General features: G+C 36.0%; 1 protein-coding gene across 5 annotated transcripts; it reads left to right on the top strand.

Moving 5' to 3' along the window:
* Positions 1-4,294: 4,294 nt before the first annotated feature.
* LOC114642024 (zinc finger protein 239-like) lies at positions 4,295-24,339 on the top strand. Of its 5 annotated transcripts, none has more exons than XM_028791024.2 (3): positions 4,295-4,516; positions 14,055-14,287; positions 22,723-24,339. In XM_028791024.2, the coding sequence occupies exons 2-3, from the start codon at positions 14,071-14,073 to the stop codon at positions 23,418-23,420; spliced, it is 915 nt and encodes a 304-aa protein (XP_028646857.1). In that variant the 5' UTR covers positions 4,295-4,516; positions 14,055-14,070; the 3' UTR covers positions 23,421-24,339. The 5 variants fall into 5 exon arrangements, with proteins under 5 accessions (XP_028646857.1, XP_028646853.1, XP_028646854.1 ...); XM_028791020.2 differs by having other exon boundaries at positions 4,296-4,442; positions 14,055-14,359; XM_028791021.2 differs by having other exon boundaries at positions 4,296-4,497; positions 14,055-14,359.

The raw sequence follows: 24,339 nt of genomic DNA, 5'->3' as shown, positions 1-24,339 counted from the left end.
AAATGTCTTCTGGCAAAGTCTACTCTGTCCTTCCAATGCTTGAGGCTTACCAGAGGTTTGGTAATGATGGGTCTGCCTCCTGGAGAGTGTTGTTGAATTGGCTAAATGTTGTAATGGGGTTCTTCTTCACCAAGGACAGAGCTCTGCAGTCAACCAGCACAGTTGTCTTCTGTGGTTTTCCAGACCCTCTGGTGTTGCTGAGCTCACCAGTGTATTCCTTCTTTTTAAGAATGTACCAAATTGTTAATTTGATCACTCCTTGTGTTTGTACTAACTCTCTGATGGATTTGTTTTGTTTTCTCTGTCTCTGCCTGTTTTTACTTCCATCTACGGCAATTTGGACCTCATTTTGAGAGTTCACAATGACAGCTTTCAAATGCAACTTCCACACTTGCAATCAACTCCAGACCTTCTATCTGCTTAATAATTAATGAAAAAATGAGGGACTTGCTCCCACCTGACTATGGAACAGCTTGTCAATCAAATGTTCAAATAATTTTTAGCCCCTGAAAATGGGGAGGCGGGTATGCAGAAAAATAGCTGTTATTCCTAAACGGCTCATACAATATTGTTGTTAAACCCTTAAATTAAAGTTGAAAGTCTACACTTCAATCACTTAATGATTGTTTTATTTAAAATCCTTTGTAATGGCGTGCAGAGCTGAAATTATGAAAATGGTGTCACTGTCCAACTACTTACGGACCTAACTTTATATTAAATAAGGGTCATTATAAAGTCCTTGTGTTGTTTAAAATAATCACAACGTCAGTTCTCTACATTACTTTTCAACTTGTATGTCATCACATATACGTATGTGATTCTGAAGTTCTACAAATACTTTTTGCATTTGATTTTCTTTAATACCCTGATTATAGAAGTTTTTTAAATAAATAAATGTAGATATATACACACTCACCATGGTCTAAACCACGGGTGGGCAGATTTAGTCCTGGAAGGCCTCAGTGGTTGCAGGTTTTTGTTCCAACCCAGTTGCTTAATTAAAAACCAATCCTTGCCAATACTTACATTTCATGGCTTGCTAGTGCTTTAACTCTGCCATGTCAAGTCATTCTCATATCCTAGATTTTTTTCCTTTCTAAGGATATCATCCAAATGATTTGAAGTCTAAAACAGACAAAATAATCTCAGTGCTTCACTTTTTTCTCTTCACTTTCTTTCCAAGTATTTAATTAAACCCACTAGCGCATGATAAATCCACACAGGTGTAAATGGAAACAAGCTAAATGGAGAAATGCTGGTTTCTTTTATCATTTGCATCTTATTGCTAATAAGGAGCCATTAAAAATCAAGACTACAGCTGTTTAAGACTAAAATAAGCAATAAGGGTTCAAAATCTTAATGAGCGAGACAACTAAAGCGAAGCAGAAGTGTTACTTGAGCAATAAGGGCTTCTTATTAAGCAATTGGGTTGGAACAAAAACCTGCAGCCACTGCGGCCCTCCAGGACTGAATCTGCCCACCCCTGGAAACACACACCTGAATGACTAAAATAAAGAAAAGTTCTGACTTGGCTGTCACAGTCCCAGTGAGTCCTTATGCAGGTGCATTGCTGTTGGTGTAAAGGAGACCCCGTAGCATCTCTTCACACACTACTGCTGAATAATTTGTTGGCTGAAAGTGCTCAGAGTTTGTGTGTCAGAGAGAGAATGTGCAACATTGTTCATAATGGCACTTAGTTTTGTTTTAAATCTCCCCTTTGCTATGACCTCCAAGGGGTCCAGAGTTCATCCCATAACTGAGCCTGTCCTTTTAAGTAGTTTGTGGATGTGGTGGTCCCTCTTGAAGTGATCTTACCAGCCCAGCAAACTACAGCATAGAAAATCATCACAGAGTTGTAGAAGATGTGAATCACGTTAGTTACTCTAGCCCACAATCCTTCTAAAGAACGCGGTTTACTTGTATGGGTGCATTTTTCTTGTAATGGGTTCTACATCTTCTTTGGACCGTGATGACTGGTTTTAGCTCAGCCAACAACAGGGGCCGTTTATTTTCTCTTCTATTGAAGTCATGGCTCAAGCATAATTCTTGAAGACAGAGTAATGAACCAATTATTACATCTATTAAAAATGAATAAACTACTACAAACGTAATATAAACTAAAATAAAATAAATGAATCACACTTCATAATGTTCTTTATGGATTGATATTTGTCATACAAACAACTAAAGTTCAAATAATTTAAAACTATGCAGGGACTTCATAATGGCCCTGTATATACAGTTTATATATACTGTACTCTCTCTCGCTTCGCTCGCCAGCCCCTGGGCCTGCGCAACACGTTCGCCTCTTTGCGGTTCTGCCACTTGTGTTATGGGGAGGCGGATGTACAATTTAAACAGATTGTTATTTTCATGGGAATTGTTACATATGCATAATAGAACTAACTACTTTATATTACAACAAGTAATTAACCATATTAAAAAATAGTAAAACATAATAATTTGAAAGTAAATTATGTTTCATGTTGCGTTAAGAGTTATTCGTTGCGTAATACGATTTCGTTCTGTTTGGCTTTGAAATTAACACGCAAATACTTTTTAAACTTACACTTTTACTGTAAAACTTAATTTTTCAAATTAAATTTTTGTCAATGTCGCATTGAATTTTGATTCCGTGTTTGGACCTTCATCGTGACAACACAACGTATAACTACCAGTGATTGAATTTCGTTTCTTTCTCTCTTTTAAATACAATGATTTTTTCGAATGTTTGGCTCTGGGATTTGTTAATTGTCTTTGCAAAAGCTATTCTAATAGGAATCTGTTAACGTTTTAATACAAATGGCATATCAAGATTTCCTTTGTTGTCTAATGTTATCCCCTGGAGATGTACTACATTACCTTTCTTGGATACATCCATCTTTCTACATTAATTTGTGCGGTGGAAAACAGGACGGTGTTAATGGTTATAGATATTCTTCGGGATATTTTAAGTTGTTGTTTTCATCTTCCACACAATCACCACCAACTGTTTCAGTATAGTCTATTGATACGCATTTAACTAATTTGCCGTGTAACCGATTGTCATTTTTGGTGTTAATTCGTTTGACTTCATCGTTTCTCTGTGCTGGGATTGCCCGTGTACTCATTTTTTCTGTTGATAACAGTATCGTGTGCGTGATTGAATATGGTTGACAGGAGGGCATGACTTGAAAATATCTCTTGAAAAAAGTCTTGTCTTGTCCCAGGATTTTTTAATATAATATACAGTATATATATATATATATATATATATATATATATATCCATCCATCCATCCATTATCCAACCTGCTATATCCTAACACTAGGGGCTCTGCCAATCCCAGCCAACACAATGGCGCAAAGCAGGAATAAATCTTAGACAGGGCGCCAGCCCACCACAGGGCACACAAACACACACACACACACACACACACATATATATATATATATATATATATATATATACAAAGGGAGAAAATGAATCACGTATCATAAAATAGTTTTTATTCCTGAGCTTTCAGCCCCTACCAGGGGCCTTCATCAGAGGATAATGCTTAGGCTTACAAGAATCAATGGCAATATATAGCAAAAGTTACGTGTGGGGGGTGTGGGGCTAAGTCAGTGTGAACGGGGGGGAGGGGGGAGGGGGGGTATTGGTTGTAAAGATTTTATTTATTATGAACATGTTCTTCCTAAGTTTGCATATGCTGGGTTTATGTCCAAATGTCTGTTGATGGTGTTCTCATTTGATAGCTCGTTCTCATTCCAGCTGCAAATATGCAAACCGTATCACATACCTTCTCTTTCATTTTGCATTATATATTTTAGATTATAATGCTGCCATTGTACATATTGATATTTACAGGACTGAGTATTTACTATTTATTGCCTTTTTTATATTATTTCACTACATACTGCACTATGTATAACAGTTTGTGACAAATAAATTTTTATTGGATTTGAAAATGTTAAAAGATTTATCCCAAAATGCATTTCATTTATCTCCATATACCTGGACTTTAATTTCTAAAATATCTTGAAATGCAAATCGGAGCTATCTTCATGTAGATGCACTATTGGGCATCAATTTAAGATATTTTACACTATATGCCATTTAAAATTGTCACTGGAGGCAAACAAAAGCCTGAGGCTGCAGGACACCATGTTGATTACGTCACGGCTGAACGACGGAGCGCCGGTTGCAACATTCTTTGCCTGGCATGTTACTCAGGCGTATTAAGGCAGTCCGTTACGGCTTCCAGTTGCACACACAGAGTCTGTGCGAGATTTGGCAGCCATCTTGGCTCTGTCGTTGCACCATTTGCGGCATACTGGTTTTCTGCTGCTGAGCCAGAATGGTGTCACTTTCTTTTGCTGCTCTACCCTTGACAATACCGCCTGTTTAAGAGAGGGGGGATACCTTCTTGGCTTTGATTGTTTTTTTTTTTGAAAGGCGAGGTAAGCGAATGCCGCCTTTTTTGTCTTAATGGAAAAATAGCAACACATATAAAACGTGAGTGTGAAACAAAAAGGTAGGTGAGCTGTTACTTAAAATGTTTCTAAATACCAAAAAAAGGACATGTAACATTCTGCTGAAAAAACATATGCGGGTCGATGTGTTTTTATTTTTATTCAATTAAAAAAGCTCAAAAGGCATGTTGCATACACTATTTTCTCTGTTGTATACGACATACAGGAAGTCAAATAAAGCATGTTGATGGAGGTGCAGCTTTGTAGGAAAATAATAACGTTGTCCAAAAATTTTGCGGCCCAAGCTTTGTTCCATCGTGCAAAATATAATGGGTGCAATTCGCTGTCATAGGAATGCGATATAGTCTTTGTCACTTAATACACAAAAAATTGCAAATCTTTTCTTCGTAAACGCTGTCATTTTCACAACTATGGTGCATTCGTGTGAATCCTTATCTCTTTGCCCGAAACTATTTCAGCTTTCTTGCTGTGGCAGCTCCCTCTCCCACCCCTCAGCAAAAATATAAAGCGTCTGTCCCCTGGCACACCCCCCATTTTAGAGATCTGAGCCAGATCATTACATCCATTTAGCAAATCAGTCAAAGGTGTACTTTTTCAAGAAAGCCTCAAATTGAACAAGCATAGGAATAAGACGCATGATCAAGTCTGAATTGTACGGATATGTAGCTTCAAAATTTGTGGCGTAAGTGAAATCGAGGCTTTATTTTATATAGCGCCTTTCGCATCGCAGAAGAAAACGAACGCTATTACGAAGCAGCGATCACCGTTACAATCCGTGATGAAGCAAACAATGGCACGAATGCAGTGTACACACCCAAGACTGTCATAACAGTTACATCATGACGGTTTTCTTTGTGAGTTATTTGACCGTAACTAGTTGTGACTCGTTGTCACTTTAGCCGTATTTTAATTTGTAAAATTTAATTTTGTTTGTTGACCTTTAATCGTGGTTGACCCCTGAACACAGTAATTTGATTTGTTTCAGTAAGCATGGGCCCTGTAGTGTAATGGAACTCAGTTCAGATTTGGTTACTTCCTTTAACTCCGTGCTTCCAGGATGTGTATCAGCACTTTGTGACTCTAAACTAGATAAGTAGCCAAGTATGAACTATGATTGTGCCATTGCATAATATTAGATGGTTGTAAAGTTCGAATTCAGTTTCTGCCTGGAATGATATGATGCAATTTGTATTTTCCGTCCATATATGTGTGGGTTACCTTTGTGGACTTACTGGTAAGTGTCTTATCAGTGTTCGTTGATGTTCAGTTAGGTCCGTTCTTCCTTCACCAGTTCTGTCTTGGATATAACGGATTCAGAAAATGGATAGATGTTACGTTATAATTCTTATGCAACTTTTCTGTTATATATTGATGTGTGAGTTTAATTTTATACTTCATATCTCGTATTGATGTCATTGGAATAGTTTGCTTTTCAGAGGTTAGGGTTGAAAATCAGCACGTAATATTATTTCAATTTGTACTTTGCCTGTTTATTAAAAATAAAACTTCTTTACTACACTTGCCTACACTGCAGTGCACATTAATGTAATGTTTTTCATTTAAAATAGCGGAATATATACAAGTGAAAATGTTTAGATTTGTTGAATTCAGTTTGTACAAGCTGGAAGTGTGTAAATTACGGTTGCGTCAGAAAAAATGGCAATTGTATATTAGCAAAACAACATTTATACCTGCGGACACACCAAAAACATTGCCTCTATTGAATTATTGTGATTTATATTTTACTTTTACTTCAGTATGGCAGTATCCGATTGTCCTGAATTTTTTTACCCAGAAGTGGAAGTTTATTACTCAACTTTATTACTAACACATGAAAATTCAATGTTATGTTCAACTTTCCTTTTGATAAATGAGGGCAGCTTGTTCAATTTCCAATTATTTTTGCTTAAAATCAGAAGTTTGGTTTTACTTTTTTTTATTCTAGAGTTTTGGGGGTCAGTAAATATTTTGCCTCATTTATTTTCTTTTTAGTAGAATTTTAAGTGGTGCAGTACACCAGTGCTGTAGGTAGAGTATCTATTTATATATATATATATATATATATATATATATATATTAATCCAGCTATGTTACCTGGCTTTGCCCAGGAAATTTCATAAGACAAGTTAGAGCATCAGTTATAGTGCTGTTAGATGAATCAGTAGTACTATACTAAGTAAATGATTTTCTATAATCAATATTTGTAGACCCTATAGACTAATATAATTGGCTGGCGATGTGTTATAGTGGTTAAGGCTTTGTTCCTAGGACTTCAAATCCTATGATTGTGGGTTCAGATCTTGCTATTGACACTGTGTAACCAAGGAAGGGCAACCAGTGAAATGGCGACAAGGTCATGGGTGTCCAAAGCTCTTTGATGCACATAGGAAGTGAAAGCTAGCCTGTCTGGTCCAATTCCACAAAAGAGCACAAAATTGCTGAAAAACATAATACTGGCTGTGAGGGAAAGGTGTCAGAATACATGCAGATGCTGACCCCTTGTACACCCCAAAAAGCACCTAAAATGGGCATGTGAGTATCAGACTTGGACCACGGAGCAATGGAAGAAGGTGGCTTTGTTAAATGAATCATGTTTTGTCTTAGATCTTGTGCACAGCCGTGTGCGTGTGCATCATTTACTTAGGGAAATAGATAAACCAGTGGAGGCAGTGTAATGCTCTGGACAATGTTCAGCTGAGAAACCTTGAGTCCAGGCATTCATGTGGATGTTACTTTAATATGTTCCACCTACCTAAAGATTTTTGAAGACCACATATACCCATTCATGGCAGGGGTATTCCCTGATGGCAAAAATTGTTTAGGAATGGTTTGAGAAAACGTGAGAAAGATTTCAGAATTTTGACTTGGCGGGATGTGCTGACACCTTACATGACTTAATGGTTCTGCTACCAATATCTTGGTGCCAAATACCACAGAATACCTTCAGAGGTCTTGTGGAGTCCATACTTTGACAGATTATAGCTGTGTTAGTGGTGTGAGGGAGGCCTACACAATATTACACAGATGGTTTTAATGTTGTGGTTGATTAATGTATTTAGATGCTAATGTCTGTCACAATTACTCGCAAGATACTGGGGCTAGAACCTTGATCTTGGTCTTAATTGTAAGCTTATGTTCTGGAAATTAAAAAAAAAAATTAGATGGCATCAACCTGGTGGTCGTGACATGTGGCAAGGTGATCTGGAAATCAAATGATAACCAACATAGTGGCAAAAAGAAAAAGAGCAGCAGCATCTGCTGAGTGTCAAGCACATTGTTGGATACTTTTATGCACACACTTTTCTATTAGCCAGACCAGGATCTCATCAATTAGGACACTGAACAATGTATTTAGAATTCATAATAAAGTGTAAATAATGTGTTTATTAATCACTGAACATTAAAGTTTATTAACATAAAGAAAAAGATGGCAAAGTGACATGTAGTTGTGTGTTTACAGCAAACTGATTGCAAAACCAAGTGATAATCACCATAATAGCAGAGAGAGAGAGCAGTGCTGTTGGCCAAGCATTAAGCAGATAACAGAAGACAATCAAATATCAAAGAATAAGAACACTAGACCTTAAGTCACAGTGACAATCATGAAGTAATCTTCTAGAGCATTTGAACAACACACAAACATAATGGTTCATAGACATGCAAGACAAAATCCGGGATTAAGAATGCAAAAATGACAAAGAAAAATGACTGTAATAAATGGTGATAATCAAGAAAGTTATCAAACAGTTGAAACTTCTTATCGTGTGTAAGCATTGCTTTTACATCCATACATGGATGTTTCTTTGAATATCACTACTTATCAAAGTTACATCAGTGATGTGAACAGTGTCAAGCTGCAGTTTTACATCTTGAAAATAATGTTGCCAAAGCAGAAACGTTCTGCTTGCTGTAGGGCCACCACAAGTCATAAAATACATTATGACTATGTCTGCATGTGTAATAAAAAAAGTTTTCTCTGTAACAGGAGAAGGGATGAAATAAAGGAGTAAGAGGGGGGGGGGTTGGTCGCTTCAGTGCAAAACCAGCTACAAAGATTGGAATGTCTGGGATGATAGCAAAAGAATGTGCAAAAACCTGTTTCTCATAAAGAGTTTCAGAATGTTATGGGAATACAGTCAAGGCCATGTACTTGTTTTTCACTTCGAGGGGCTTCATTGCAAGCAACGCTTGTTATTGTGTGTCTTCTGATACTAGGCACCATCTCAGTGAGGGCCAAGTAGAAGAAAAACAATACTGCGTCCCGTGGAAGGGTGTGTGCTGAAACTGATCACTTCTGTATACACTGCTTACACGTAAGCCATTTTGGGTAAGGACACTCAATTAGTATATAAGGGAAGGTTCCACCCTCAGTTTCTTCGGAAGCTCAACCGTGGGGAACGTGCACACCGCCCGGTATTGGACCAGGCTCACGAGTTGATCCTCTGACGAGACTGACACGCGGGCTCCCTCAGTCTACTGGTCTAGGATGATGGCTCTGGGTCTTTTGATATTACTGTAAGTCAATAGTATAATTCACATATCTGTATTACTGTAAGTCAATAGTATAAATCATATATCTTTTGATATTACTGTAAGTATAGTATAATTCATATATCTGTATTACTGTAAGTCAATAGTATAATTTTTATATATATATATATATATATATATATATATATATATATATTACTGTAAGTCAATAGTATAAATCATATATCTTTTGATATTACTGTAAGTACAGTAAAATTTATATATATATATATGTATATATTACTGTAAGTCAATAGTACAATTCCTATATCTGCATGTATATTGCTATTATATTGTATGTAACTGATACTATATTTGAACAAGTAAACAATTGAAGTATTGGACCTTTCCTCTCTGATTCCTGCCTGCTTATTTTCTGTTAAAACCTTTGAACCATTTTCCCAAACTAAAACATTTTGGCGTAGTCGGTTGCAGGATTTTGGGAATCTGGTAAAATATTGAACTATTAAGTGAGGCAAAGGAAATCAGAGATGTTTAAGAAAAAGGATAAAAACCCTGGCGCAGCTCCTTTACCTCTCCCCGGCTGGGAAGAAACAGTATGGGAAGACTGCGCCAGAGAATTGAGATGTGGGGGGGGATTAGCACAATATTGGCAGAGCTTGGATCCCCCAACACCAGTGAATGTGCTAGCCGCGCTTAAGAAATGTCAGGTGTCTGCAAAGGAACCCATAATGGGCTTGCAGACGCGAGGGTGGGTTTTGCTAACTGCGGTTAGAAGTCTGGACAGTCTGATAGACGAAAAAGAAAGGGAGATTAAGAAAATGCAAATGGACTTGGCGGATGCGTTAGGGTGGGCCTCAATGGCCGAATCCCAGGTAGCTGTATTATTGCCGCGGGTACAGAGAGCCGAGGGGATGTCGGAAAAGGCAGCCTTTTGCATAGCCAAGGTGAATGCGAAAAAGAAGCGCAGACCGGATGTTGCGAAGATCAAAGCGTTTGTAGCCGCAGTTAATGTCCATGAGTGGGATCCTGAAAAATGGGACGGTAACATTTGGGATGATGATTATGAGGATGATGACGGACCTGATGCAGGGTCGGTAATTGACCCTCTGCCTCTACAGGCTAAACCCGTGATGCGTCGCAGACTTTATGCTGATGCACAGGGTGATGTTAAGATAAGGAGAAAAACCGGCGCAAGAGTAAACACAAGAAAGGAGGAAAGAAAGCCAAGGGCAAAGAAAAAGGGAAAAATAAAGGAAGGACTTTATATTCCGTTGAAGAATTAGAACATGCAGCACGAAATTGTTAAGGGTAAAGCTAAAGTGTAAGTTAAATTTTTTTTTTTTTTTTTTTTAGAATTAACACAATGTAAATAGGTAGTATCGTAATCATAAATTCTGTTTCAGGAGGAGGAGAGGAGTGGGTGCAACATGCTGTATTCTTGTTTTACAGAATTGGGGGTGTTCTGAATGAAGTAGGAGCCACCACATTAGGAGGCGAGGCAACAGAGACGACTCAGGTCCGATGGCGGTGGAACAATTCCACTAAGCCCAGACGTCAGGAGAACACCACGTGTCCGGAGAATCAGTCTTGCAATGTCCTCACCATTACGACTGGTGACGGGTGCACCATCTACTCCTCGAACTTGAAGGTGCCGTGGGTAAAACCACAGAAGTATCTGATTGAGTGCTCTGAAAACTTAAATATTACCTGGACGTCGAAAGTAACTTGGTGTATGGGGCCCTGGAACGGCTCCAAGGTACAGTGCGAGGTCAATGCAACATCAGGCGAATACACCTCTAATAAGACTGGGCCCATTGGCTGGATTAATGCAACCGATATTATTAACAGGACTATACCAATGCTTAATATAGCCGTGTGGACTAGAACCCCCATAACGAGACAGTCACATGTAGAACCAATAATAGACACATGTAAACTTGTTTGTATGACAGCAAAAAGGACTAAGGTTACATGGCAAGTGACGTTTCCACTGTTGCCACAGTGTAAGCGTGCTAAACGGGCATGGTATGACACTTTCTTAGGAGGGGTTGGCACCACCCTAGGAACTTTAAACACCGTAGATAATGAAATAACTGCAAACAAGCTTGAGAATGTGGGACGACATACTCACAAAGTGGCAGACCAAATGGTTAGGTGGTTACCTCAGTCCATGGTCTCTCATCAGCAAACAGTAAACTGGGAACAACCCGCTTCAGATTGGATAATCACGGCTAGCAATGACACTCGATGGCTAAATGTCTCAAGTTTCATGAACTGGACTGTATGCACTTTTAACATATTACAAGCACAGATACAGAAAAATAACATGCAAATGGCTTTAAGGACTAATAATATGCAAATATGGCAAGATATTATTATTATTGCTTTAATGACTATATTTAATTGCTATGTGTTTTGTGTTTTAAAACGAATTAATAACAGAGCACAACAGACAAGGTTGCTGATTTTGCGCTGAGCGAGGGACCGATTGTAATAAAAAAAGTTTTCTCTGTAACAGGAGAAGGGATGAAATAAAGGAGTAAGATGGGGGGGGTTGGTCGCTTCAGTGCAAAACCAGCTACAAAGATTGGAATGTCTGGGATGATAGCAAAAGAATGTGCAAAAACCTGTTTCTCATAAAGAGTTTCAGAATGTTATGGGAATACAGTCAAGGCCATGTACTTGTTTTTCACTTCGAGGGGCTTCATTGCAAGCAACGCTTGTTATTGTGTGTCTTCTGATACTAGGCACCATCTCAGTGAGGGCCAAGTAGAAGAAAAACAATACTGCGTCCCGTGGAAGGGTGTGTGCTGAAACTGATCACTTCTGTATACACTGCTTACACGTAAGCCATTTTGGGTAAGGACACTCAATTAGTATATAAGGGAAGGTTCCACCCTCAGTTTCTTCGGAAGCTCAACCGTGGGGAACGTGCACACCGCCCGGTATTGGACCAGGCTCACGAGTTGATCCTCTGACGAGACTGACACGCGGGCTCCCTCAGTCTACTGGTCTAGGATGATGGCTCTGGGTCTTTTGATATTACTGTAAGTCAATAGTATAATTCACATATCTGTATTACTGTAAGTCAATAGTATAAATCATATATCTTTTGATATTACTGTAAGTATAGTATAATTCATATATCTGTATTACTGTAAGTCAATAGTATAATTTTTATATATATATATATATATATATATATATATATATATATTACTGTAAGTCAATAGTATAAATCATATATCTTTTGATATTACTGTAAGTATAGTATAATTCATATATCTGATATTACTGTAAGTCAATAGTATAATTCATATATCTGTATTACTGTAAGTCAATAGTATAATTTATATATATATATATATATTACTGTAAGTCAATAGTATAAATCATATATCTTTTGATATTACTGTAAGTACAGTATAATTTATATATATATATATATATATATATATATTTATTACTGTAAGTCAATAGTACAATTCTTATATCTGCATGTATATTGCTATTATATTGTATGTAACTGATACTATATTTGAACAAGTAAACAATTGAAGTATTGGACCTTTCCTCTCTGATTCCTGCCTGCTTATTTTCTGTTAAAACCTTTGAACCATTTTCCCAAACTAAAACATTTTGGCGTAGTCGGTTGCAGGATTTTGGGGAATCTGGTAAAATATTGAACTATTAAGTGAGGCAAAGGAAATCAGAGATGTTTAAGAAAAAGGATAAAAACCCTGGCGCAGCTCCTTTACCTCTCCCCGGCTGGGAAGAAACAGTATGGGAAGACTGCGCCAGAGAATTGAGATGTGGGGGGGGGATTAGCACAATATTGGCAGAGCTTGGATCCCCCAACACCAGTGAATGTGCTAGCCACGCTTAAGAAATGTCAGGTGTCTGCAAAGGAACCCATAATGGGCTTGCAGACGCGAGGGTGGGTTTTGCTAACTGCGGTTAGAAGTCTGGACAGTCTGATAGACGAAAAAGAAAGGGAGATTAAGAAAATGCAAATGGACTTGGCGGATGCGTTAGGGTGGGCCTCAATGGCTCCTGTCCTGTCCTTGACTTTTTATACCTTGTACCCAGTTCAGTGGGATTGAAAATATGTTATATTCAAAAGTAATAGATTTATTTGAATAACTAATTGTTAATATGTAACTAGAAGTGCAAATTTAACACATATTTTAATGGAAAGCACCTTGAGCATGGGAAAGATGCTATATAAATAAAATTATTAATATATAACTAGGCAATTCAGCCTTTCACTAACAAGTAACTAGTTTAACTTTAGTTGTTTATATTTCCAGATTTAAACATGCTTTCTCTAGCTTAGAAATAAAGATCATTACCCTACTTCTGTTAATATGTATGTGAAATATAATGTGACCACATCCCTCACTCCTGAAACCTTCCCCTTAAGCAGTATGAGTGCATGAAATATAGAGTATATTTTGTTTGCATGTATGATTTGAGTCCTCCTCTGGTGAAGAACTAGCCATCAGCATATACAGTAGTAGCAGTTGAATTAGTCAGCATTCAGAATAGTCTGAAAGAAGAGTTAAACTGAACTTTAGTATACCTGGCACCAGATATGTGTTGAATGTTGGATAGCATTAAGCTTAGAATTCATGCAAGAAGACACGTGCAGTCTTTTGCTAGACAAGAGAAGGGTATGGATGTATCATTACCCCCAAACACAGCAATGTTATTAGCCACCAGAAGGACTGTGCAAAATGGGAGGGTAGCGATTTCTGCAGCAGCGGTTTTCTTCATCCACAAGCCTTTATCAATTTCTTTACAATTAGCTATTTAAAATTTGTCTGCAATAGTAACTAGTAATCATGCCACTCCATTAATTTTCAAGTGATGTGCTGGCTTCTTATCTTATGCCAATGCAAGTATTTTGTGAACTTGTTTCAAGAATTAATTAATTCCTTGCACATTTATGTAACCATCCTCCGTTCATTTGGATATCCAGTGTAGCTCAATGGGAAATGCTACTTTCCTGTATACTTGTAATTTGTGTGCATTCCTCATTATGATTTATCTTTTTTAAAGTTTTAATATTCCTTTTAATCTCAGGTGCTGACATTTGAAGATGGAACTCAGTTGTGTTAAGGAGGAACATGTGCAACAGAATATCTGTAAAAATCTGGATGTTGAAACTGTGAATTGGTGGCCAGTAAAAATTAAGCAAGAATATGTTGATGCTGAACTGGATTCATCCCCCTGTAAAGAAGAAGCCCAAGAAGAAGACGACGAAGGAGACGAATCTACTCCATTTAAAGAAGAAGCTGAACTTGAATTGGAATCTGGTCTGTATGCCAATGATGTTAGTGAGCTGGGTCATGTTCATGTTGTAGAAATATCAGACAACAAAATATTGTGTAAGTACAATAAATACATTTCTGCTATTTAATACATTCATCACCTGCTGTAAGTAACCAGTTAAAAATAAATTGCTCTGTTGTTAGGTATCAGGGGGACACCCTGCAACTGTGGTTAATATTAATGTCTCAAAATGCATGTACCACAGCTTTAGTTCTAGCTGTGTTTGTGTTCTCCATTCATTCTGGTTTTCTTCATGTAGCCCAAAAATATGCAGCTAGGTAAATTGTGCTTAAAAAGCAGATCTGTAATATAGGTGGTTGAATAATTGTGGCCATATGAAAATAGCTTAGAAAATGAATAGCTTTAAGAGATGGCTTTACAGTCATTTGTTGCTTAACCAGGTCCCTAATTTAAAAAAAAAACAAATAAAATTAAATCTCAGTATATAGAACTAGTTACTCTGTTTTGTTGAATAATAGCGAAAAGGTTGTATCTACTATTTTGTGTTGAAAATACCAAAATTTATATATATATAAAATGCTTAGATGAAAATGACAAGAAGTTCTGTACACCATGTTTCACCATGCGAAAATTTTGAACACACATCAAGGAATTTCAGTGGTAAAAGTATTTATTACATGACCTCATGGTAGATTGTTGTGGTTCCAGAACTTTCAGTTTCCATTCGTATTCCATTAGGGCATAAGAGGGATGCCCCAAAATTTCTGAGCCAGACTCGAGCGAAAATCCAATCAAAACATTAGTTTTTCCCCAACATAAACCCTTTGAAGACTAATTTAATATAGCAGGTGACGCTTTTTTGCAATGTTTCTGTGCCACTCAAAACATTCCGTTATGCTTATCTTCTGTAGTTGATTTGATGTCTTCATTACCATCGTGAATCCTTTGCAGGCTCCCCTTCAGACTGGGGAACTGGAAGTAGTCCTGTGATACCAGGTCAGGTTAATATTGTGGGTATGACCTCTTTTTGTGAAGCAAAACAGAGATAATTGGCAGCTTTGCTTGATGTTTTTTCTCTGACTGTGAAATTGGTATATTCTGTAGTTTTCTATGCAGTCAATACAGACTACACCTTCAACATCATAAATTGTACACAGCACTAGGCAGGAACTTGAATTTGTCTTATGGAAGATCCCCATGTTTCTATTGTTTCAGCTGTTGTGTGGACTTTTGGCCATAAAGATTTATCTGTTTCATCCCCAGTTATGAAATTGTTCTCAAATGTCTCTAGTTCAAAATTCTCCTTGGAACATTGGATACAATGAGGTTTCATTTCAGAAGTCAACATTCTGGGCACTTAGTGTACACAGACTTTGCTCTTGTTCAATTGTTCATAAGAATGGTTTTAATTGACTTAAATCATATATCTGTTACACTTACTGTCTTTTGCACTGTCACTGAAGGGGAACTGGACCATGTACAACTGAACTGAACTGCAACTGAAAGAAGAAGATTAAGGATATTCTAACAGTTACTACAAATGGATTTGATAACTTGAATGTTACAAAATATTAAATATTCACCATCTGCTGTACAACAACATGGGTTTTTGTTTTGAAAACTTTGTAACCAGTATTGTATTATTAGTCTCTTAGTTACCAATGGCATGTGAGCAGGGTAGTCAACCAGCAAGTAACAGTTTACAGCAAAGAGCACGTCATCTTGTTTAAGGCAACACTGCAGGATCACCTGTAACAAAGAAATATAGGTTGTATCGATAAAATACATGTAAGGTAGCACTGGTAGTTTTTGCTTTTTAAAATATTTGTTGCAAGTTCATTTGTAATTCCCTCTATTGAATGCGTTCCTGACTAGCACAATCAGTATGAAATAATTTCCTATGTTGCATTTTGAGCTGCCTTCTCTGGTTGTATTTTTGACGTAGTTTGAAATTTAACTGTAGTTATTGTTATACTGAAGAGATAGTTGGGGCAAACAACTATTCTCGGGGTTCGCAATATAATACCTGATGTATATGGACTGTAAATCAACACTTGCTTTTCTTGGCAGCATATACACTTACTAGTTGCCAATAAGGTTTTTTCTGCATCTCTGCATTATACTTGCTCCTTTCATAACTCTCATAGTTTAGTTTCCTACAGCAAATTTTGTTAGTGCTACAATTAAAATTAATTTGGAAGGCAGTAATACTTGAAACAAAGTAACTTAAAACTACATATAAAAATGGCCAAAAGTGGTGCTACAGTACTGTATTAACAAATGTAAAATGCGTGTTTGTGTCATTTTTTAACTAGATTATACAGTTCAGGATTGCAAAGTAAACCTTGCATGCATCCACAATTACTTATATAAAACTATAGGATGTGGGAGGAAATGGCACAATGTTGGTGGTAAAAATGGTTCTAGCAAGTAAAAATGAGGGGAAATTTCAATAAAGTGGCAATTTGACTTTTCTACCCCAATGATGAAATGTGCGCCATTTATTACTACTAATGTAAAATTAATTTAGTGATTCAATGCTTAAAAGCACATCTCCCTACTAATAAACAATGTACTGTGTTAACATGAACAAATAATTGTGATCAGCAAATGCTTAAATTTGTGCCTTTAATTTTTTTTTTTTTTTTTTGAGGACAAACTTGTGTTCGTGAGTATAACCCCGTAAATATGAATAAAAGCACATGTCAATTAATCTGAACAATTCAAATATACAGTATAAGTAAAGGTAATGTCAGTCTAGTTATTTTTCTAATTCTGGATTTGTACATAGGCTAAGCAATAACAAAATATGGTCACTCATGTAAGATGCTTTTGTAAGCTTTGTGCTGTTTCCAGAGTTCTGAAATAATGAATAAGTAAAAAACTGACAAGATTGATTTCATACAGGAAAACCTTAAGGTTTGGACAATTGTATAGAAAGGAGGGGAAAACTTTAGAAAAGTAAACCCCCCAAAATTTGTGACATTTGAAATTTGAATTAGTTTGATTTATGTTAAATAATTTATTTTTAAGCAGCTAGTGATGCAAGATTTATACAGTATTTGCATTTTCAAATATTACAAACCTTAGTGATTCTGTGAAAAAACAGACTTTAAAAGCAGATTAGAAAATGTTTTAAAAGTTTGTTTAAATATAATTATACAGAATTATCCTGGAATTCTTCAGTTCTACAATACATTTATAATTGTTTGAATTTGAAAAATTCTGGTATCTTGACATCCCTAATCCAGACAACACTATCCTAACACAATACCTTAAAACATTTTTATGTATATCCATACTTTAATATGTGTTTTACATTATAAGAATTACCAAAATACAAATTAACCAAGTAAAAATAAGTTTGGCAAATTGTAAAATGTAACATTTGTTCTGGATAGCCGTGGACCGTGGTTTTTGGCTGCTGTAGGGATTCAGTTTCCAGGCTTATCAAGTTCAACTCCTCTGCAGGTTATTTTAGTGGTTTAATATTTGCCATTGCTTGCTGTATGTGGTTTTAACCTAGTAATTCAACATATTGGCTTTTGTGCACTTTTACTTTATGTATGAGAAAGTGTTTCGCTAGCTACAGTAATTGGTAACCTTGTTGGCTGTATGCAGTTATAGACTAATACCATGGTTTTTACTTTCTTGTGTATATCATATAGAGAATGTATAGGAATCATGAAAAAATTCAATGTCAAGATTTTGATGAATCTTGACATTTTAGAACTAATGAGTCAGAAAATTCCATTTTTGAAATTATGTCTGTCTATGTGTAAACACGATAACTCAAAAACACTTTGACCTAGGTCAATGAGATTTTGTACACCTGCTTTATATCAAAAAGAAGAAATCCTGTCAACTTTAGGGCCACTTCTGGCAACCGGAAGTGGTACTTTAAACTATGATTATTGCAGATAGATGATTCAAATTTTGTATAGAATTTTATAATAATAAAAAGCAAACATATATGAAATTTGAGAAAAATTATTCAACTGGAAGTAGTATTTTATGTAAATAACCATCCAAATTTTTTGGATCATGGAAATATAAATGTGTACACAAAATTAAAAAGTGTATTCAATATAACGCATATTCTTTCAATTACTATTATTCATTTTATTTTATTTTTAAACATCATCATTTTAACAATAACATGTAAACATTGAACATGCCATGTAAATATAAAGATGCAATAGGAACAATAAGCTGCTACGTCTCCATTGTGTTCCTGGTAATACATTTAATTTTATTATTATTATTTTTTAATAATTATGTGCTCTAATTCAAAAGTTGGAATTCTGGAAATTTTAAATAAATTTTACCAAAGCTTTAATCACTACGCACTGCAATTATTATCAAGTAAATGAATACTGTTTTGCTATTTTTCTAGTACGTATTACAAAAATCTCTTAGGAGATTTCCCATTCTGATATAGGATATGTCTTTCCTAGAGCCTGAATGAATATTAATGTTAAGAGTCAGTGGTTTTAAATGAAATGAAAAGGTACTAAAGCTTATTCAAGTGTCCTGCTTCCGTCAGCTCCCTATTCTCTTTATTTCTGGTTTTAAAATTTCAACATATGTTAACTTTAATTGATATATGGCCATTTTACTTCTATGTATTTATATTTGTAATGTTTTGCAGTGTAGAACTGTAAAACTTAAGGATATTTTGTAATACATTAATTGAACAAACTCAATTGAATGCTAGTTTCTTGTGCATATACAGAAATGGCAGAATTAATGGAACAATAAAATAAAAATAAAGTATACACTCTGATAAGCCCCTACTTGGGGAGGAACAAGATTTGGAATATTTTAGGCAAAATATTGCTTTGCAAAAGACATTAAACCCTTTTTAGGTGTGTTCACATATAATGTGTGAAACACCTATTGAGAAAGCCCATGTCTGTCTGTCCTTATGAAACAATTTAGCCACCTGGACTAATTTTGTTGAGATGTGGGATAGTTATTCTTCAAAGAAATTTGTTGAGACAGTTAAATTTTCATTTAGATATCTCAAACAGATTGTGCCGTATAAAATGTTTTGAACTTTCAAAATTTCAAATTCCATAAATGCCAGAAGTGATTTCCACTCCATTGGGCCCTTGAGCAAGGGTGTTAACCTGCAATTGCTCCATCCTGGGTATGACATTAACCTAAATCCAGCTGTGCAAGCAGGTCTTCCAACTTGCAGGGAAAATTTGGGGGTTGGTGACAGGATTGGCACTCCAGCCACTGTATATAAAAAAAAAAAAAAAAACACACCTCTCACTGTTCCATTCAGTTTGAAATAGTGGAGTGCTGAGGTGCCACCCATTGCACGACTGCGCTTGGGATCCTGAGGTGATTCATCATGTGGTGGGAGCAGCAACGTGCTGTATCAGTACACACTTCTAACCTCCTCTCTTTCCAATTGAAAAGCCGTGGCGAATTTGTGAACTTGTCCACCTTAAAACGTGCATCTGTGCAACTTCAGCCAGGAATTAGTTTGTTTCAATTTTACCTTGAGGGTGGTTTTTTGAAATTATATATTTTGTATATTTTCCAATTGAACTCATTAGACAGCCACTCAAATGCCCACTGCAAGCTAACTGGACACTGTGCATAGCACGCAAACAGTTCACACAGAAGCACCCTTCTCCTGCTGCTTTAGGTATGTTAGCTAATAGAGTACAAAAAAGTCACTTCTTTGGAAATAAATGGAATGGGAAAGCAATTATGTAAGCATATAAAAGATTGAATTTATTGAACATTATTTTCTGCAGATTATTATTGTATAGAACCAACATTATCAACATGCAGGTAAATGGTGTTTGAAATAGTTAATAACCTGAGAAAGGTGCAGCTCCCCTAACTAATGTAAACATTGGACAGGTGTAAAAATGGACAGTGGCTTCAAGTTGAGGGAGGCTTCCAAGTCTTAAAACCCTGACCTCTGGCACCCAACCCCTGATTTTTCAGTCTTAGATATATACAAACAATCATGTCAAGCTCCTCTCTTCTTGCCCATCATGTACCTTTCATAGTCCCATTTATACAATAAATTGGTTCCTTTCCAAATTCTTACTTATTTGTATAATTTTAAGGAATTGCTGTATTTTAACTAATATAGCCAGATCGGAAACTTATTTCAGTTCCTTTTCTCTTTTCATAGGGTAATATTGATATTGGTTTTATGCTAGTATTGGCCATTTTGTATTAATAGATATTTTTTCAATTGCTATTTACAGGATACTACTCTATTGGGTATATTTTCAAAAAAATATTTTTTAACTTTCTTAGCGTTAAGACCAGAGCATCACTCAGCCTGTAAAACAGTGCTAAATGCATTAGTTCTGAATGCAATTCAGGCAACTATATAGGTGTATCTCACGTAAGACATGAGGATTACTCGAGCTGTAAAAGTGCCAACAGCATTAGTGCTGAGTGCTACTTGGGCAGTGGTATAGATGTGTCTTACATAAGCATCAGGCCCGAGCATTACGTGGGCAACAGTGTAGACGCGTCTTCTCCTAATCTTATAATGGCATCTGGTAAGAAATGCCTCTCCTCAATAGTGATGGCGAGGTGAATCTGTCTTAAAGGCAGTGAAATTCAAATGGTCAGTGAAACCTAAAAGTGATTCTGGTGAATCCAAAAATGACTCACTCGCATATGTTCATTGTACTGTTCTTCTTCTTATTATTCTTCATCATTATTATTATTTGTATCATTACTGTACTTTGTACTCTTCTGACTTTGTACTTTTCATTGTTTTGAACATTTTACAGTAGACAGATGAGATTTAACTCTTTTAATTTTCAGAAAAGCACACAAAGCAGTGGTTTCACACACAAATCAAAATAAAATGTCTGTTGCTGTGGCTGTTTACTTCTTGTCATCGTAACTGCCGGTACTCCCAGGTAAACGTTGCTGTAGACATATTGTGTTCAGCAGTACAATCAGCTGATGATGGTACCTCACTTTCGTTTTCGATCTCCAGATCATTTGCATTAAAATCAGAGTCCAACAAGTCAGAACGCGATTCAGCAATGATGTGCAAAACTTTCTCCACAGAGTAATTTGCTTTTCGCATTCCTTTTGGTCTCGCCAAATGTCAATGCCAATTTGGAGGTTGTTTGCTCTTCACCACTCATGCATGCGCAGGAAATCGAGATCAAATCAACAAAGCCAACTTTCCAAAGAGAGTTGAACTAAAACATTGTTTACAGCTGATTACTGTCCTCTACCCTTGAATATTGACAGAAGTCTACATCTGCTCTGAAAGAGTTAATAAAAATGTAAGTTTTCAAGCCAAAAAATGCAATACTTTCTACATGTTTTTTTGAGAAAAAAATGTAATGCCTAGGAGGTTAAGAAAATTTTGAACAACAATTAGTCAGAGAGCCACCACCACTAACACACATGAATCAGTGCCATTTTCACATCACTTAAATTGAAATCTGCTGTGTGTACTAAAGCTATTGAGCCACCATAAGCCTCTTTGTGCTCCATTTTTAACTCCATTGTAAAGTGCTAATATGGATCGTGTATTTAATGTAGTACACTAACACACATTATTGCATTCTGTTATTGCTAATACTTTTGAATATGACTCATTGTTGGAAAACTATTTAATAAACAGAAATGTAATAACTGACTCTTGGATGAAGTAAATTAAAAATGTGAAATGCCCCCAACATTCATATCTGTTAAGCTGGTCGCTGAACACACCTGAATGTTACGTCGTTCTTACATTTTCCAACTTGTTTGTACTTCTCTTGAAAAATAGAAAAATTTGTCACGTTTGTACTCCTCTTCACTTGCATCTTGAATTATAATAATATAATCTGTTCCATTGTGCTGTAAAATAATAGTTTAGAAAAGAACAGGACAGTTTTTGATTGCATGTTGTGTTAGTAATATCCTGTGTACCATCATTAAAGAATTCTGACCTTTTGATGTTGATATTATATTACTGTCATTAGTCTAACAGAGAGATTTAAGTAAGAATTCCACTGTAGAATGTGCTCACGGCAGTGTGTATTTTTAAATGTCCACTTAATCAGAGGTCTGTTAGATTCAGCAGGTGAGTTAATTTTTCTATTTTTTTTACCCCTTTTACTTTGGTGGTATTCAGCCATTTTTAATTCCTTTTGCTCAGTTTCTTGCAATTTAATTGGTTTACATATTTGGATTTTTTAAGTCCAGTATTTCTTCTTTGCTATATCAGATGTTTCTCAGCTTTTCAATGACATTTTGCTATATAGGTACAGTCCATGCTCTAATTCTTCTGATCAATGGAGACATTTTAGAGTTAAATTTTTGGACAAAACAGATTGGTTGAAAGCCTTTAACAAAAGCTTTTGGGGCTACTTAGATCCTTGTTAATGAACATTTTTAAAGTACTAATGTAGATAATAATTAATATTTCTTTGTGTTTCTGTTTTTGTCTCTTTATGAAATCAAGTAACTGTGGAACAAGATCATCTTTCCTATCCATGTCCTCGATGCAGGATCTCCTTTGTTTCACAACAGTATCTATGGAACCATTTGAAGGACATACATAATGAATCATTTCATGCTATTATGACACTGTATACCAGTCCGGATTGTACACAGAATTTAAATGAAATGAATACTATTCGTGCTGATCTAAGTGACAATCGTTTTCACTGTTCTGAATGTGGGAAGACATTCAGTAAATCTGGAAACCTTAGGAAACATCAAAGAATTCATCTTGGTGACACTCCATATCATTGTGTGGAATGTGGCAAGCAATTTCTGGAGTTTGGTGTTCTGAAAAGGCACCAAAAAATTCATGTTGAAAAATGCCCTTATATTTGTAAGGAATGTGGAAAAGAATTCAGGCAAGTGGGAGATCTAAAGAAACACTTACGAATTCATACAGGTGAAGCTCCTTACCTCTGCACTGTATGTGGAAAGAGGTTCAATCAACTGGGCAACCTTAAAGTTCATGAGCGGATTCATACAGGTCAGACTTTCTACCACTGCTCTTTTTGTGAGAAGAGTTTTAAAGTATCAGGTGATCTTAAAAAACATATACGGATTCACACTGGAGAGAAGCCATACCAATGTACTAACTGCGACAAAAAATTTCGTATTATTGGACACCTTAAAAAACATCAACGTGTTCACAAAAATTAAATGGTGACATTATTATTACCAGACTGTAACATTCACCTCAAGTTGAAAGACAATCTTGGAGTTTTCAGACATTGAGGTGACTTCATGTTTACTTTGCGAAGACTATATAAATGGTTCAGACCATACAGTGCTTTTAAGTTTTGTTTTTTCTTTTTTTTTTTTGGGACTGCCAAGGATCTACTTTGAGCACCATGCAAAGATTAGTTGTTGGCATTGTGTACCATGACAATAGCACTTAAGAAAAAATTATTGGAAAAGACAGATGGAGAAGCTTACATTCCTGTCAAACAGTGTACTGAAAATAGTAATTCTGATATTTATGAGAGGAAAGACTTGTTTTAGAGATAGTAGAGCTTAACTTGACCACCCCTGGCTGTTGGGTAATATGAAATGTGAACATGAAGGGGAAAACAGGAACATTCAGTGAGGGACAGGGATTAGCTCGGCATACCTGAACCATTGTGAGAGAAATTTGTATCATTAAATTAATATTAATTTGATTAAAGTAAAAAAGTAGAAAGGTTACATAATTTTTATCAGCTTAAATGCTATTTCACATAATGTTTGTAACATGAATCAATAAATTTTAAATACAAGGCTGTATGTCTTGGCTTTTCATGTTTTCTGGTTGGAATAATTAGTAAAATGTTTTTTTAATGGTAACCATTATTTCTTAATCTCTTATGACTATTATTTTGGTGTGATTATGACTGTTGTACCTACTATAAGTACATCACATACAGTGATTGTTGTAATACAGCCTAAAGAAATACACTGTAGTTATCCTACGATGTCACTACCATAGCCTTATTCAATGCACAGGTTGATATTCATCCAGAAAAATAAACTGTTCTGGAATAACAAAATTGAATTGTGTCTGTATGTGTGCTAAAAATCATTAAAGACCTATGTTACCTAA

This window comes from Erpetoichthys calabaricus, chromosome 1 (assembly GCF_900747795.2).
Source record: "Erpetoichthys calabaricus chromosome 1, fErpCal1.3, whole genome shotgun sequence".
NCBI lineage: Eukaryota > Metazoa > Chordata > Cladistia > Polypteriformes > Polypteridae > Erpetoichthys > Erpetoichthys calabaricus.
This window is presented reverse-complemented; position numbering and strand designations above follow the sequence as displayed.

Coding starts and splice junctions, on each gene's coding strand:
- LOC114642024 (XM_028791020.2), top strand. CDS start 14,071: ATGGAACTCAGTTGTGTTAAGGAGGAACATGTGCAACAGAATATCTGT. Junction 14,360..22,722: donor ATCAGACAACAAAATATTGT/GTAAGTACAATA, acceptor TATGAAATCAAG/TAACTGTGGAACAAGATCAT.